The sequence below is a fragment of the Dasypus novemcinctus genome, chromosome 11 (genome assembly GCF_030445035.2).
Source record: "Dasypus novemcinctus isolate mDasNov1 chromosome 11, mDasNov1.1.hap2, whole genome shotgun sequence".
Classification (NCBI taxonomy): Eukaryota; Metazoa; Chordata; class Mammalia; order Cingulata; family Dasypodidae; genus Dasypus; species Dasypus novemcinctus.
In genome coordinates, this window is record NC_080683.1 from 30,314,177 (window position 1) to 30,329,773 (window position 15,597).

Sequence of the window (15,597 nt, forward strand, 5' to 3'; positions counted from 1 at the left end):
TAGCTATGAGTTTTTCATAAATTCCTTTTCTTATTTTCTATGACTAATTTGATGAATTTTTTTAAATCATGAAAGGGTATTGGATTTTGTCAAATGTTTTTTCTGCATCTTTTGAAGTGATCATGTGATTTTTGTTTTTTTATTCTATTAATATGATACAGTATATTAATTGATTCTCAGGTGTTGAACCAACCTTGCATTCCTTAGATAAATCCCACTTGGTCATGCTGTAAAATTCTTTTTATATGTATTGCTGGATTTGGTATGATAGCATCTTGTTAAAGATTTTTGCATCCATCTTCATAAGTGATATAGATCTCTAGTTCTCTTTTCTTGTGATATTTTTGGCTTGTTTTGGTAATAGGGTAGTACTGACTTCATAAAATTAGTTGGAAAGTGTTCCCTGCTCTTCTAGTTTTTGAAGAGCATGTCAAGAATTGGTATTAATTCTTCTTTAAATGATTGATGGAATTCAGCATTGAAATCATCTGGGCCTGGGCTTTTCTCTGTGAGAAGTTTTTGTTTTGTTTTGTTTTGTTTTGTTTTCTATACTAAACCAGTTTCTTCACTTGTGATAAGCCTAATCAAATTGTCTATTTCTTCTTAAGTCTGTTTTGATAGTTTGCATCTTTCTAGAATATTTCACCTAGAATCCTGTTTATTTCTAGAAGGTTGGTAGTAATGTCCCCTCTTTCTTTTTTTTTTTTTTAAAGATTTATTTATTTATTTATTTAATCCCTCCCCCTCCCCCAGTTGTCTGTTCTCTGTGTCTATTTGCTGCGTCATGTTTCTTTGTCCGCTTCTGTTGTCATCAGCTGCACGGGAAGTGTGGGCAGCGCCATTCTTGGGCAGGCTGCACTTTCTTTCACGCTGGGCAGTTTTCCTTATGGGGCGCACTCCTTGCGCGTGGGGCTCCCCTATGCGGGGGACACCCCTGTGTGGCACGGCACTCGTTGCGCGCATCAGCACTGCTCATGGGCCAGCTCCACATGGGTCAAGGAGGCCCGGGGTTTGAACCGCGGACCTCTCATGTGGTAGACGGATGCCCTAATCACTGGGCCAAGTCCGTTTCCCAATGTCCCCTCTTTCAATTGTGATTCTAGTATTTTGAGTCTTCTCTCTTTTTTTCATGGTCAATCTAGTTGAAGGTTTGTCAATTTTGTTGATTTTTCCAAAGACCATGCTTTTGGTTTCATTGATTTTCTGTTTTTCTTTTCTGTATTTCAACTTTAATCTCTATTATTTCATTCCTTTTGTTTGCATTAGACATTTAGATTGTTCTCCTTTTTTACAGTATATTATAAGGAATGTTAGAATAATATAAACTTCTATATATTGGTTTATATCTTGCCATCTTGCTAAACTCTCCTATTTTATTTAATATTTCTATGAGTATTTATTGATGAAAGAAATAAGGTTCAGATAGTGAACCATCCTATTCAAAGTCAATTGAATATCAAAAATTAGCCCAGATTTGCATGGCATTCTTTTTGATTATACTCTGTAATGCTATTTTCCTACTTTGTATTTTTCACTGAAGTTAGGTAGAAAACCAGAATCCTGTTTTCTGCTTTGTAAGAGGTACATGAGCATATACCTGTGATGCTTGGGTATTATTCTGAGTTCATCTGGATAGTAGGAAATAAAACTGGTGCTAGATCACTATTTAGGGCCTAGTTCTTCTCCCGCATCAGAAAGTGCCTGAGAAAACAGGAATTTGTAAACCTAGTTAAGTCCCTTCAGCATATATAACATGAGATGAACCACTAATGATGCTATAAAGCTTCTTTTGTTGAATCTGCCTTGTTTTTCAGAGAGACCCATATTCAGGAAATGCCTTTTTGCCTGGTGAGAGCTCCAGTGATGATGAAGAACCTTTAGCAGAATTATCAAAGGAGGAATTATGCACCAAAATAAAAAGCCTAAAACAAAAACTAACAAACACCCGTAAAGAAAACAGCCGACTCCGACAGTCTTTGGTCATGCTTCAAGGTAAACTTTGAGAAAACTTGACATTTTAGGTGAAAGGGAAAATATGTGATAATGAAAGGTATTACAAATTAGCTTTCAAGAATGAAAAAAAAATCAGTACTGTGATAACTCAAAATTCACATTTTAAGAAAACCTCTGATTACATAATATAATATGGAAACACTCAATTGAAGCTTCTAGTTTATTATTTAGAACATTTTGTTTTTTGTGTGTTTTTAATTTTTTTCAGAATATTTAAGAGTATTCCTACAAAATACCAAATGTTGAATTCATTTAATAATGTTCAACAAATATTTATTGAACATTTAGTATAGGTCATTCACTGTAGTGAAAAAAAATTAATAAAACAGAGCAAAAACATTAAGAATCTCAAGATGTGCTTGTCTCATTCCCTTTTAATAGATAAAGTTCTACAAAATGTGTTTTGATTCATTATTAACCACTACAATTGGTGATTTCAGGTGTTAAATCTGAATTTTTGTTTTGGGGGCAGTGGTTCAGGAAAATAATCACATTTCTTAGGGAACATATAAAGGAGAAAGATCAGCCTGAGCAAATTAAAAAGCACTTGGTTTAATGGCTTTTGATAGGAACCTGTGTTGTGTTGAAGTGGTATTGTTTTTTTTTCCAAAAATTATGTTTTCCATTTATGATTAAGTACCACGTACTATTTGGTACAGTTGACTATTCGGCAATTAAGTAGCACACTGTGCAACAGTTTGTTATAAAACAGTAAATAAACAGAATGTTTAAAAAGATCTCTCTGGCTGCTATATGCAGAATAAGTATACAGCCCATGAAAGAAAATGGGAAAGAACCACTCAGACTAAGATGATGGCAGCTTAGCCTACACAGATGGACATTTCCATGATATTTTTGGAGGCAAAATTGACAGGAGTCAAAAGATGGTGATTGGGGAGGTTGGCAGAGTAATGATTCAGATATTACCCTAAGAATATTTACTAAATTAGAGGTTTGATAGTTTTAAGTAGAAAATGCAACATGTGACTAGAAATAAGTTATGTATTCCATTAATGAGCCATCTATTTTTAATTTCTTCTCTTTAAATATTATATACTTATAATTGATATTTTTTCCTGGTAAAGTTTCTGAGCTTTTTGAAGAAAAAATAATTCCATTTTTACATGAAAACTTAGAGTAAGATGAAAAACTAGCTTATAAAGTTAGCATAAGTTACTGGTTCAGACCTTGGAGTCAGACCTTGGTTTGAATTCCAACTCTGCTTTTTAACTGTACGACTTGGCTATGTCACTTTATAGTGTCTTCACCTCCAGCTTCAATTTCCTTGTCTACAAAATGGGGATAATACATCATTTCCTTGTTGCCATGAGGATTAAATAAGGTAATTAAGAGTAATGCTTTACCCAGTGCCTGGCACATGATAAGTGCTCAGTAATGCTGGTTATTAATGTTATTGTCACTGTTTTTACTTACTGGCACCAGAACATAAACCCTCAAGAAGAGGGTTTTTTTGATGCATAAACCCTCGAAAAGGAAATTATAGACCAATTTCTGTTAAAAATATAGAAGAGAAAACTCTAGATGAAAGAGTGGCAAATAACGGTCAATAATTTATTAAAAGAATCACTTTCTATGACCAAATAGGGTTTCCTCTCTCTCCTACACTAAATAATTGCCATTTTGTTCTTTCTCCTCTCTCTGCCGCCTCTCTTACCCTTACCCTCAGTTAATGACTTGGCTCCCTACTTCACTGAGAAATTGATGGATAAGAAAAGATTCTCATCTCCCTGCACTTATAGGCTCCACTTTCTCTCCTTTTGCTCATGGTTGGTCTATCCTTATTTCTACCCAAAGACAATCTCTCCACATCTGCACCAGATCCCATCTCCTTTAACTTAATCAAAGACATTGCTCCAGCAATTCTCCCCACTTTCCTTTGCAACTGGATCCATCTGATTATTACTAGACATAATATTATTTCTCCCATTTAAAAAAAAAAAAAACTTTTCCAGCCCATTTTTCCCCTCTACCTTCTATAATATTTCTCTCTTTCTCTTTATAGGAAAGGTCCTTAGAAGACTTAACTATATATAAACTCTCTTCAGTTTCCCCCCTTTTGTTCTCTCTGGATCCCATCATTGCATTGTACTTCTCAAGATCATCAATAACCTCCACATTGCTAAAACCAATGATCATTTCTCAGTTGCCACCTTTTGTTTGTTTATTTGTTTGTTTAAGGAGGTACCAGGGATTGAACACGGGAGGGACCTCATACATGTAAAGCATGCATTCAACCAGTGAGCTACATGCACTCTACTCAATTGTCATCTTAAGTACCCGATGAGCAGCATTAGTAGACAATCTCCCCTTCCTTGAAAAGTTTATTCACTTGATCTCCAGGACACCACATTCATCAATTTTCTTCCTTCACTGCTAATCTTTCTATCTTAGTCTATCTGGCTGATTCCTTTGATTATCCCACCTTTACATATTTGATGATGCCCTATGCTCAGTTGTAGACTTTCTTTCCTTTCTATTTGTATTCACTTTTTAGGTCATCCTCTCCAATAATATTACTTTTAAAAAATATATATTTATTTTTATTTATTTCTCTCCCCTTCTTCCCCCCCCCCCACCCCAGTTGTCTGTTCTCTGTGTCCATTTGCTGTGTGTTCTTCTTTTGTCCGCTTTTGTTGTTGTCAGCGGCACAGGAATCATGTTTCTTTTTTTTGTTGCATTATCTTGCTGCGTCACCTCTCCATGTGTTTGGCGCCATTCTTTCGCTTTCAGTGGCTCTCCTTATAGGGAGAACTCCATGCCCATGGGGCTCCCCTACATGGGGGACACCCCTGCGTGGCAGGGCGCTCCTTGCACACATCAGCACTGCACATGGGCCAGCTCCACACGGGTCAAGGAGACCCAGGGTTTGAACCGCGGACCGCCCATGTGGTAGATGGACGCCCTATCCATTGGGCCAAGTCCGCTTCCCTACATTTTTTTTTAAAGTTTTATTTTATTTATTTCTCTCCCCTTCACCCCCACTGTCTGTTCTCTGTGTCCATTCACTGTGTGTTCTTCTGTGTCTGCTTGCATTATCAGGCAGCACTGGGAAACTGCATCTCTTTTTGTTGTTGTTGCATCATCTTGCTGTGTCAGTTCTCCGTGTGTGCAGCACCACTCCTGAGCAGGCTGCACTTTTTTTCACAAAGGGTGGCTCTCCTTGCTTGGCACACTCCTTGTGCGTGGGGCACCGCTACACAGGGGCACCCCCGTGTGGCATAGTACTCCTTGTGCGTGGCAGCACGGTGCGTGGGCCAGCTCACCACAGGGGTCAGGAGGCCCTGGTTATCGAACCCTGGACCCTCCATATGGTAGACAGACACTCTTATCAGTTGAGCCATGCCCACTTCCAAAAATATTACATTAAAATGCATCAATAAGCTATGATTTTCTGATTTATAAACACCACTTAGATGTTTCCCTTAAACTCCAGACTCATAATCCAACTGTGTACTTGACCTGACTAGTAGTCATCTTAGACTAATGTTCCAAGCAGCATTCCTGACTTCCCTCAACTTGTTTCTTTCTTTCTTCATTATTTCAATTAATGGTAATTTCATTATTCCAATTACTCTGGCCCAAAACCATGATATTATCTTGAATTTCTTCATCTCTTTAAGAGCCCACACTGGGCCTATCAGCAAATCCTATTGACTTTACCTCCAAAATATTTCTGAAATTCAATCCCTTTTTATCACTCCTACTACTGCTACTCTCGTCCTAGTCACCATTTTCTTTCACCTAGATTATTTCACTGGCCAGCTAACTGGTTTCCCTACTTCTGGTCTTGCTTCCCTGAACTTTATGCTTAATACAGCAGCAAGAACAATTCTGCAAAACATAAGTCAATTCATGTTATACCTCTCTTCAAAACCCTTTAATAGATTCCTACCTCACTCAGGGTAAAAACCATGTCCCTATTATTATGGTTAAGTCATTATGATCTGGCCATATTCTCTCTATCTCTCTGGCCTTATTTTTTTTCTACTCTCCCCTACCTTCTCTATGATCTAACCCCAATGGATCACTTGCTTTTCCTTGAAGACATCAGGTATGACCTTACTTCCGTGTCTTTGTACTGGCTATTCCCTCTTCCTGGAGTTTTCTTCCCCAGCTATCCACATTGCTTGTACCCTCAGTTCCTTCAGATCTTTAGTCCAAATTCATCTTCTCCCTGACCTCCTTCATTCACCTAAAATTTTAATTTCTAGATCCTTCATCCCCACCCCAACATTTTACATCCCCTTCCCCTGCTTTGTTTTCTCCTTGGCCTTATAACTATATATAACCCATTATACAGCTAATATTGTCTGCTGGCCCCCCACCACACCCCAAACACACATACTAGAATATCACTCTGGAAACCAGGTAATAAAGTTGGCTATTGACTTGACTTCAAGCAACAGGGATTATCAGACACTGCCTGCAGCCATTGCAGTGTTCATTTATTCATTTGTTCATTTACTAAGCATTTATAGAGTTTCTACTATATGTCAGGCACAATTCTAAGTACCTAGAAAAATCAGTGAAAAAAACAAAAATCTATGACTTCATGGAGTTTACATTCTATTAGGGGGAGACATTAAAAAACAAAAATAATTAAGTAAATTGTTAGAAGATGACAAATGCTATAGAGAAAATTGAGGAAGTAAAGAGGGAGAAATATTTGAAGGAGAGAAGGTGGTTTATAATTTAAAATAACATGGTCAGGGTAGGCCTCTCTGTGACAGAACTAGGGAGATACCAGAAAGGTGAAATTTTACACGTAATCCAAATAAGAAAGGAGTCTGAGAGAACAACACATGTTAACTATTTGCCTTTGCTCAGTAATATTCCTAATAAATCTTTGAACTAAAAATCAGAGCTGTTTCTCTGTTTACAAAGTCTACTAAATAAGAAAAATAGCAAAATAAATACAAGTGCAATTTTAGACATTCAGAATAGCAAATGTGAGTGTGCTACATGTGTCTGTGTTAGGACTTGAAACATACCTTATAAACCATAAGTGACTAAAACAGTAAGTTGTGAAAAGAAATGAATGATATATCTATTGAACAGAAGGCTATTAAATGGTTATTATTTATAAAGAATGAATGTCCACCTAGGAAAAACAAACTCGATATTGTAACTAATGAGCTTTTAGTAAAGAGTCTAAAGTCAATATGTTTTGCCTAACTTCTTTTAAAAATGACAGAAAGTCTCATTTAAACATACGTGCATCTTCCTCCACTCTTGAAACCCCACCAAAAATACATTTAAAAGGCATATAAACACTAAAACCAGTAATACCCAAGAAAAGGCCACAGCAGATAAAAGATACCCATAAACTTTTAGAAGCTGAAAAGCAAATGGATTAGTGGGGACTGATTTAATCTGGAGAAAGCTGAAAGCTCAATGTCTGTCATGGGGTGGTAAGGGGATAGAGTCAGAGAAGTTAAAAAATAAGCCTATTCCACTTCCAGGGAAGATGGCAGAGAGGGGAGATCCAGGACTCATTCCTTCCACCAAAACAACTGTTAAACAGGCAGTAACTGTCCAAAACAGCTATTACTATTTTGAAATTCCAGAGGCCAAAAGAACACCATACAGCATCCAGGAAAGAGCAGAAGTAAGAGGCTGATAAATTATGGTAAAGAACTACAAATTACTCTCTCTGCATGATAGCTACCAGCTCTCATACCCCTCTCATGGAAGGCTGCCACAGGGTCCAGTCCTTGCTGGCAGCTGGTGATAGAAATGGACATAAAAATCCTCTTCCCCAAGAACAGGTGTGTGTGCATGGCTAATCACAGACTGTCGCTTTTTTAAAAATATGTATTTTTTATTTTTATTTTTATTTATTTTTAAAAGTTACATAGCTCACATAAAATGTTATGTTAAAAAATATAGGAGGTTCCCCTATACCCCACTCCCCACACCCCCACTTTTCCCACATCAACAACTTCTTTCATTACAATTGATTAATACATTTTGGAGCACTGCCACACAGCATAGATTATACTTTACATTGTAGTTTACATTGTCTCCCAGTGCATTCAGTGGGTTATAGCAGGATATAAAATGTTCTGCATCTGTCCCTGCAACATCATTCAGGACAACTCCAACTCGCAAAAATGCACCCATATCACATCTTCGTTTCCCTTTCCCTGCCTCCAGCAAACCCTGTGGTCACTGTCTCCACAACAATGATATAATTTCTTCCATTGCTAGAGTCACAATAACTCTATAGTAGAATAAATCCACTCTAATTCATATTTTATTCTTCCATCCTGAGGACCCTGGGATGGCGATGCCCACTCTACCCCACAATTGAGAGGGGGCTTTGATCCCACATGGCTGATGGATGGGACTCTCATGCCCACAGCTGTAGACTCTCTTGGTTCCTTGGTGGGGGGGGGGGGGGGTTGTCCATCTTCACCTCCCTGTCAGCTGACCTGGATAAGTCCAACAAACTGCAGAGTAGGTGCTGCAACACCACTGAGGCTCAGGGTCCAGCTGGCACACAGACCATGGTTTTTGATTAGTGAATTCAGATTGAAGGTTCCTAGCTCTGAGGGCAGCTATTGTTTCAACCCACCCCAGACAAAGGCAGCAGTAGTCATTGTTTCAACCCTCTCCAGACAGGGGTGATGGCAGTGGAGATTTAAAGATGTAGTACTTCCTCAGGCCTGGGGGAGACGGATAGCTGAAGTGCTGCGTTTGCTAGGTAGGCCAGGAAAGCTCAGCTTTGGGAGTCATTGCAGAGGTTTTTGGTGTCCTTCCTGACCCCCTCCACAGGGTACTTTGGAGCCAGGCCATCCGTGCCCCTTTTGTGGGCCCATGGCCCTGTTTTAGCTGGGAAAGACCAAATTGGGAAAGTCTTTCCCAGAGTGGCCCTCCTCCCAGAATTTGCCCTCCAGGAAAAATCACCATGAGACATTGACAGGAATATTTTTTTAAAATGTAAAGGCTGACAGTTTGGGAGAAATGACTGCTGGCTTCAGATACCCAGGAAAGGGAGGTTTGTCCCAGGGAAACAGAGGGGACAACCAAACTCATGTAAACAGGGGAACTCCAAAACAACTAAGAAGCAAAAGCCCAGGACAAAACAGGAGCTCAGGAAGACAGGGAAAACCCTGAACAGTGCATTCACTTGGGGCAGGCCTTCCTGATAGGAGGGCTGAAGCTTAAGAAAATATCTGTCTTATCACCAGCTACTTACAAAATCAAGAAACAGACATCCCAGGGAGTAAATTCCAGAGTTAACATCTTCAAATATTAAAATGTACAGTGTACAACTAAAGAGTACAAGACAAACAAAGAAACAGGAAATGATAGCCCATTCAAAGGAACAGGATAAAAATACAGAAAATATGAACAACAACAACAACAAAAAAGAAGAGAATGTGGACATATCAAACAAAACCTTTTAAAAAATTATCTTAAAAATGCATAAGGGGGAGGGAAGGGAGCTGGCAGCAGCAGTCATGTTGTTTGATCTGTGGATGAAATGAATCATGATTTTTAAGCTCTTGCGTTAGAATCTTGGGGAATGGGAGAGCTTTTACCTATTAAAAAGTTTTGGGAACCTGATAATTCAATAAAAGATGGACAAAAAGGCATATTTCTTGGGGATGATGAGTGAAGAGAGACTGCATGGGGAACTTCTCCCCATTCAATGTGCCAGCCTATTATGGTACAGAGAAGATCTGGACAAAGCTTTCATGGAAACAGTGAAGTAAATGTAATACTGTCTCCCAATCAGAAAGTGGAGGTCTTGGTGTGGGCATGGTAGAATATGTATTAAGTTCCTCTCCTGCTGATAAATTGGATTCTTGATATAGGAAGGAAACTTTTGGCACTAGAGATGCTGAAACAGATGGGCCTGAGAAAGGAGATCAAAAAGGCATGTTTTCTCCATTTGAGGAGGAACAAAACAGAGATCTTAAGGAGGAGATGATGATTCTAAAATAAGTGGTAGAGATTTGCCAAATGGAATGGATGCCGATTGCAAAGATTTTAATCGAACTCCTGGAAGGCATCTAGCCTCTCCAACTGAAGTAGGTGAGTGCCAGGGCCCCAGTACTAATCCCTCAGAAGGACTGGGACCTCTTCCTGATCTACAACTAATAAAACACTTGTCAAAGAATTTTCAAATCCTGAAACTCAGAATCTGGATGCCATGGGCCAAGTTGGTCTGGATTCCTTACAGTTTGGCTATCCTGGTAATCATTTACCAGTGGACTCTTCATGAGCTACTGTAGGCCTTTTTGACTACAATTCTCAGCAACAGCTCTTTCAGAAGACTAATGCACTAACAGTTCAGCAGTTAACTACACCTCAGCAGCAGCAGTATACACTAGCTGCAACTAAGCAGCCACATATAGCAGGTGTGTTTTCATCAGGCCTTGTTCTAGCTGCATTTGTGCCAAATCCATATATTATCAATGCTCTTCCTCCAGTGACCAATCCATATACTGCAGCAGGATTGGCTGCAGCAGTAACATTAGCAGGTCCAGCAGTGATTCCACCTCAATATTATGGTGTTCCATGGGGCTGTATCCAGCCTCTGAAAGTGAACATACAAAAGACCTGATGAAGAAAAGATTGGAAAGAATTGAAAAAGGTCTCAGGGAATTAAACAACAGCAAGAGAAATGCAAACATATATGTCATAGGTGTCCCAGAAGGAGAAGAGAAGGGAAAAGGGGCAGAAGCAATATTTGAAGAAATAATGGTAGAACATTTCCCAGCCCTGATGAAGCACAATGCACTCCCATCCAAGCAAATCAGAATAGACCAACTCCAGGACACATACTAATCAGAATGTCAACTGTCAAAGACAAAGAGGGAATTCTGAGGGCAGCAAGAGAAAAGTAACACATAACATATATACCCAATAAGATTAAGTGGTGATTTCTCATCAGAAACCATGGAGGAAAGAAGACAGTGGTATGATATAGTTAAGATACTGTAAGAGAAAAATTTTCTTGTCAAGAATCTAGCAACTGGGCCCTGAGCCTTGATAGAGTTGCAACACCTACTCTCTGGTTTGTTGGACTTAGCCAGGTCAGGTGACAGGGAGATGAGAATGGTCAACCACCACACCAGGGAACCAAGAGTGTCTATAACTGCAAGCAAGAGAATCACATCCTTCAGTCATGTAGGAGCTAAGCCCCCTCTCAATTTAGAGGGGAGTGAACATCGCCATCCCAGGGTCCAAAGGATGGAGGAATATAATATGGATTGGAATAGACTTCCTGGTATTCTACTATTGAACTGTTGTGACTCTAGCAATGGAAGAAATTGTATCATTGATGTGGAGATGGTGGCCAGGGGAGTTGCTGAGGGCAGGGAGAGGGAGGAAGAGGTGTGATATGGGGCATTTTTGGGACTTGAAGTTGTCCTGAATGACATTGCAGGGACAGATGCAGAACATTGTATATCCTGCCATATCCCACTGGATGGACTGTGGGAGAGTGTGAACTATAATGGAAACTATGGTCCATGCAGGGTGGCAGTATTCCAGAGAGTATTCACCAAATGCAGTGAATGTGCCTTACTGATATAAGGGGATGTTGATGAGGGAGGACTGAGGTTGGGTGGGGAATGGGGTACATGGAAACCTCTTATGTTTTTTAACGTAACATTTATCTTAAATGTTTTGTGTGATCCATTTATCTTAAAAAAAAAAAAGACAAAAAAAGTAATTATAAAAAAGGATCCAGCAAGATTGTCTTTCAAAAATGAGGGTGACTTTAGGATATTCACAGAGAAACAGAAACTGAGAAAGTTTGTAACCAAGAGACTGACTTTGCAGGAAATACTAGAGTGTGTGCTACAGCCTGAAAAGAAAAGACAGGAGAGAGAAGTTTGGAAGAGAGTCTAGAAATGAAGACTGTATCAGTAAAAGACACTAAAATTCCCCAAAAAGTGGTGAAAATAAAATATAACAGGTAAAACCCAAAGGTCAAAATGGGTAAAATAAGAACTGGCTTTACAGTAATAACATTGAATGCTAATGGATAAACTCCCCAATCAAAAGACACAAACTGGCAGAATGGATAAGAAAATATGAGCCACCTATATGCTGTCTGCAAGAGACTCAGCTTAAACCCAAAGATAACAATAGATTGAAAGTGGAAGGCTGGAAAAAGATATTCCGTGCATTCAGAACAAAACAAAGCAAAAAAGCCACAGTACCTATACTTATATTAGATGGAATAGACTTTAAAAGACACTAGTAATGTGCAACCTGGGAGGAAGTAAGGGGAAAAAAAATTCCATTTACAATAGCAACTAAAAGAATCAAATATTTAGGAATAAACTTAACCAAGGATGCAAAGTACTTGTATTCAGAAAACTACAACTCACTGTTAAGAAAAAATTTAAAAAGACCTAAATAATTGGAAGAACATTCCATGCTTAAGGATTGGAAAACTAAATATCATTAAGATGTCAATTCTACCCAAACTGATAAACAGAGTCAATGCAAACCTAATAAAAATTCCACCAGAATTTTAAAAATAAATAGAAAACATGATTATCTACTTTATTTGGAAGGGTAAGGGGACTCAAGTAGCTAGAAACCTTTTAAAAAGGAAAAATGAAGTTGGAGGACTCTCAAGTCCGGACTTGAAATCATATTACCTCACCACAATGGTAAAAACAGCATGGTACTGGCATAAAAACAGACACATAGACCAAAGGACCTGAATTGATGGTTAAGAAACAGACCCTCATATCCATGATCAAGTGATATTTGATAAGGCTGTCAAACCCACCCAGCTTGGACACAAAAGTCCATTCAAGAAATGGTGCTGAGAGAACTTGCTGTCTATAGCCAAAAGAAGGAAAAAGGACCCGTATCTCATACCTTATACAAAAATTAACTCAAAATGGACCAAAAACCTAAATATAAAAGCAAGAAACCATAAAGTTTCTAGAAGATAACGTAGGAAAATATCTTCAAGACCTGGTGGTCGGTGGTGGATTCTTAAAGGAGATAAGAGGAGAACTGGATGGACTACTCATGTTTAATATATGTAGAAGTTTGAATTAACTTTATTGTAAAAGTGTGGAAATGTATAGAGTGGATAGTAATGCATTATAGTGAGTGTATTAGTCAGCTAAAGGGGTGTTGATGCAAAAAACGAGAAATCAGTTGATTTATATAAAGGTATTTATTTGGGGTAGGAGCTTATAGATACCAGGCCATAAAGCATAAGTTACTTCCCTTACCAAAGTCTATTTCCATGTGTTGGAGCAAGATGGCTACCGATGTATGCCAGGGTTCAGGCTTCCTGGGTTTCTCTCTTCCCAGGGCTTGCATCTCTTTCCTCTGTTTGCTTACTTCCTGGGGATCCAGCTTAAGGCTTCAGCATCACAGTTGAACATCAAAAACCCTCAAGCTCTGTCCTTTGCCATGTCTTTTATCTGTGAGTCACCACCCACCAAGAGGTGGGGACTCAACGCCCTAATGATACGACACAATCAAAGCCCTAATCATAACTTTTTTATTTATTTATTTTTTTTATTGACTTTGTAATAATATTACATTAAAAATATATATGTGAGGTCCCATTCAACCCCACCCCCCCACCCCACCTCTCCCCCATACTCTCCTCCATTCCATCCAGTGGGCCCTGTGAGGATTTACAATGTCCGGTGATTGCCTCTGAAGCACCATCCAGGGCAGCTCCATGTCCCAAAGACGCCTCCACCTCTCATCTCTTCCTGCCTTTCCCCATACCCATCAGCCACCATGTCCACTTTTCCCAATCCAATGCCACCTCTTCTATGTGGACATTGGATTGGTTGTGTCCATTGCACCTCTATGTCAAGAGGAGGCTCAGATTCCACATGGATGCTGGATGCAATCCTCCCACGTTCAGTTGTAATCACTCTAGGCTCCATGGTGTGGTGATTGTCCTTCTTCAACTCCATCTTAGCTGAGTGTGGTAAGTCCAATAAATCAGATTGTAGGTGCTGGAGTCTGTTGAGGCTCAGGACCTGGCTATCACATTGTCAGTCCAGAGATTCAAATCCCCTAAATATATCTTAAACCCCAACATTAACTGCACCTCCAGCACATTAGCATGAAAGTCTTATGAAGGAAGATCCCATCTGAGTCCAGATTCATCACACATAAACACCATTTCCAAAGAGGAGCCATCTGACCTGGTAGTTAACCCCATCGGCCATGACCATAACTCCCATGGGTCTCTTTAGCCCTCAAAGGAACCAATATCTGGGGGTTGTATCTGCTTTATCTGTCTCTCTGACTCTGCTCAGTTGTGCATGAGGGCAATCCTTCTGCCAGCCTCCAGACTCTTTTTTAGAAACTTGTAGCCATATAAACTCATTTCTCCTTTCCATTTCCCCCTTACTTTAGGTCAAACAGCATTTTAAAGTCATGTTATTTTATGTAGACAGGGATATTCTGCTGATCCGCATTGAACCTTCCGTATAAGGTCATTTTCCAGTTGCATCATCAGTTGGTAGTTGATAGTGGTCCCTCGGTGCCAGGGAGGCTCATCCCCGGGTGTCATGTCCCACGATGGGGGGAAGGCCCTAATCATAACTTAATCATGCCCAGGTACAGACCAGCTTACAAACATAATCCAGTATCTATTTTTGGGATTCATAACCATATCATACTGCTACAGTGAGTGACAGCTGGTTTATAAATCAGAATGTGGCTGAAAAGTGGAGTGTGTGGATGTAAATGTCAATTAAAAGAAAGCTAGAGAATAATCTAGGGACTGAATAACACGGTAAACCCAGAAGAAGTTGTGGTTGAAGGTACAGATGAAAGAGTGTCCTTTGTGAGCTAAAACAGATGTACATCACTATTGCATGGTAGTGGGAGTGTGGAGAAGCATGGGAAAAATACACCTGAATGACCTATGGACTGCGGTGAACAGTGATGATGTAATATTCATGTTTCTAAGCCAAAGATGTACTGTGTTGATAATGGCGGAGGATTAGTGTGCCAGATGTAAGCTATGAACCTGTAATAGTCTGATGATTTTATCTCATAATCTGTAAAAGATGTTCTACCACAGTGCGGTGTGTTGATAGAGGGGTGTTTTGTGTGAATCCTCCACATGTGCATGATTGTTTTTTAAGTTTAACAACTTCTGTCATAGAAATATATTTAAAAAAATAATAAAGGGGTGGGTTGGGCAAAAATTCACCAAATGTAAGATAAGGACTATGGTTTGTAGAAAGATTTTGACAATATTCTTTCATCATTTGTAACAAATGTCCCACAACAGTGCAAGGTGTTGGTAGTGGGTTGATGTATGGGACCCTTGTATGATGTTATGCATATTTGCTTTTTAAGTTCACAGTTTTTACTATACACTTATTATGTATGTTCATATGTAAATAATATAAATAATAATAATAATAGGGTGGATTGAGGGGAAAACACACCAAATGTAATATTTTGGTTGGTAGTAATATTTTGGTAAGATGCTCTTCATTCATTAGTTAAAAATGTTTCACAACAATGCAAGGCATTGTTGGTAGGATGAGGTATGATGTCCTTGTATGTTATAAATGTTTGTTTTATAAGTTC

At 39.1% G+C, this 15,597-nt stretch overlaps 1 protein-coding gene and 1 pseudogene across 4 annotated transcripts in view; both read left to right on the forward strand.

The window, feature by feature from the left end:
* The window catches only part of BEND6 (BEN domain containing 6), a 110,020-nt gene that overhangs the window by 62,536 nt on the left and 31,887 nt on the right, over nt 1–15,597 (forward strand). For all 4 annotated transcript variants that reach the window (XM_004465351.3, XM_004465352.4, XM_058306910.1 and 1 more), the window contains one exon: nt 1,815–1,992. In XM_004465351.3, coding sequence (XP_004465408.1) covers nt 1,815–1,992 — 178 coding nt within the window. The remainder of the gene's footprint in view (nt 1–1,814; nt 1,993–15,597) is intronic.
* Nucleotides 9,524–10,609, forward strand: LOC139440046 (pumilio homolog 2 pseudogene; annotated as a pseudogene).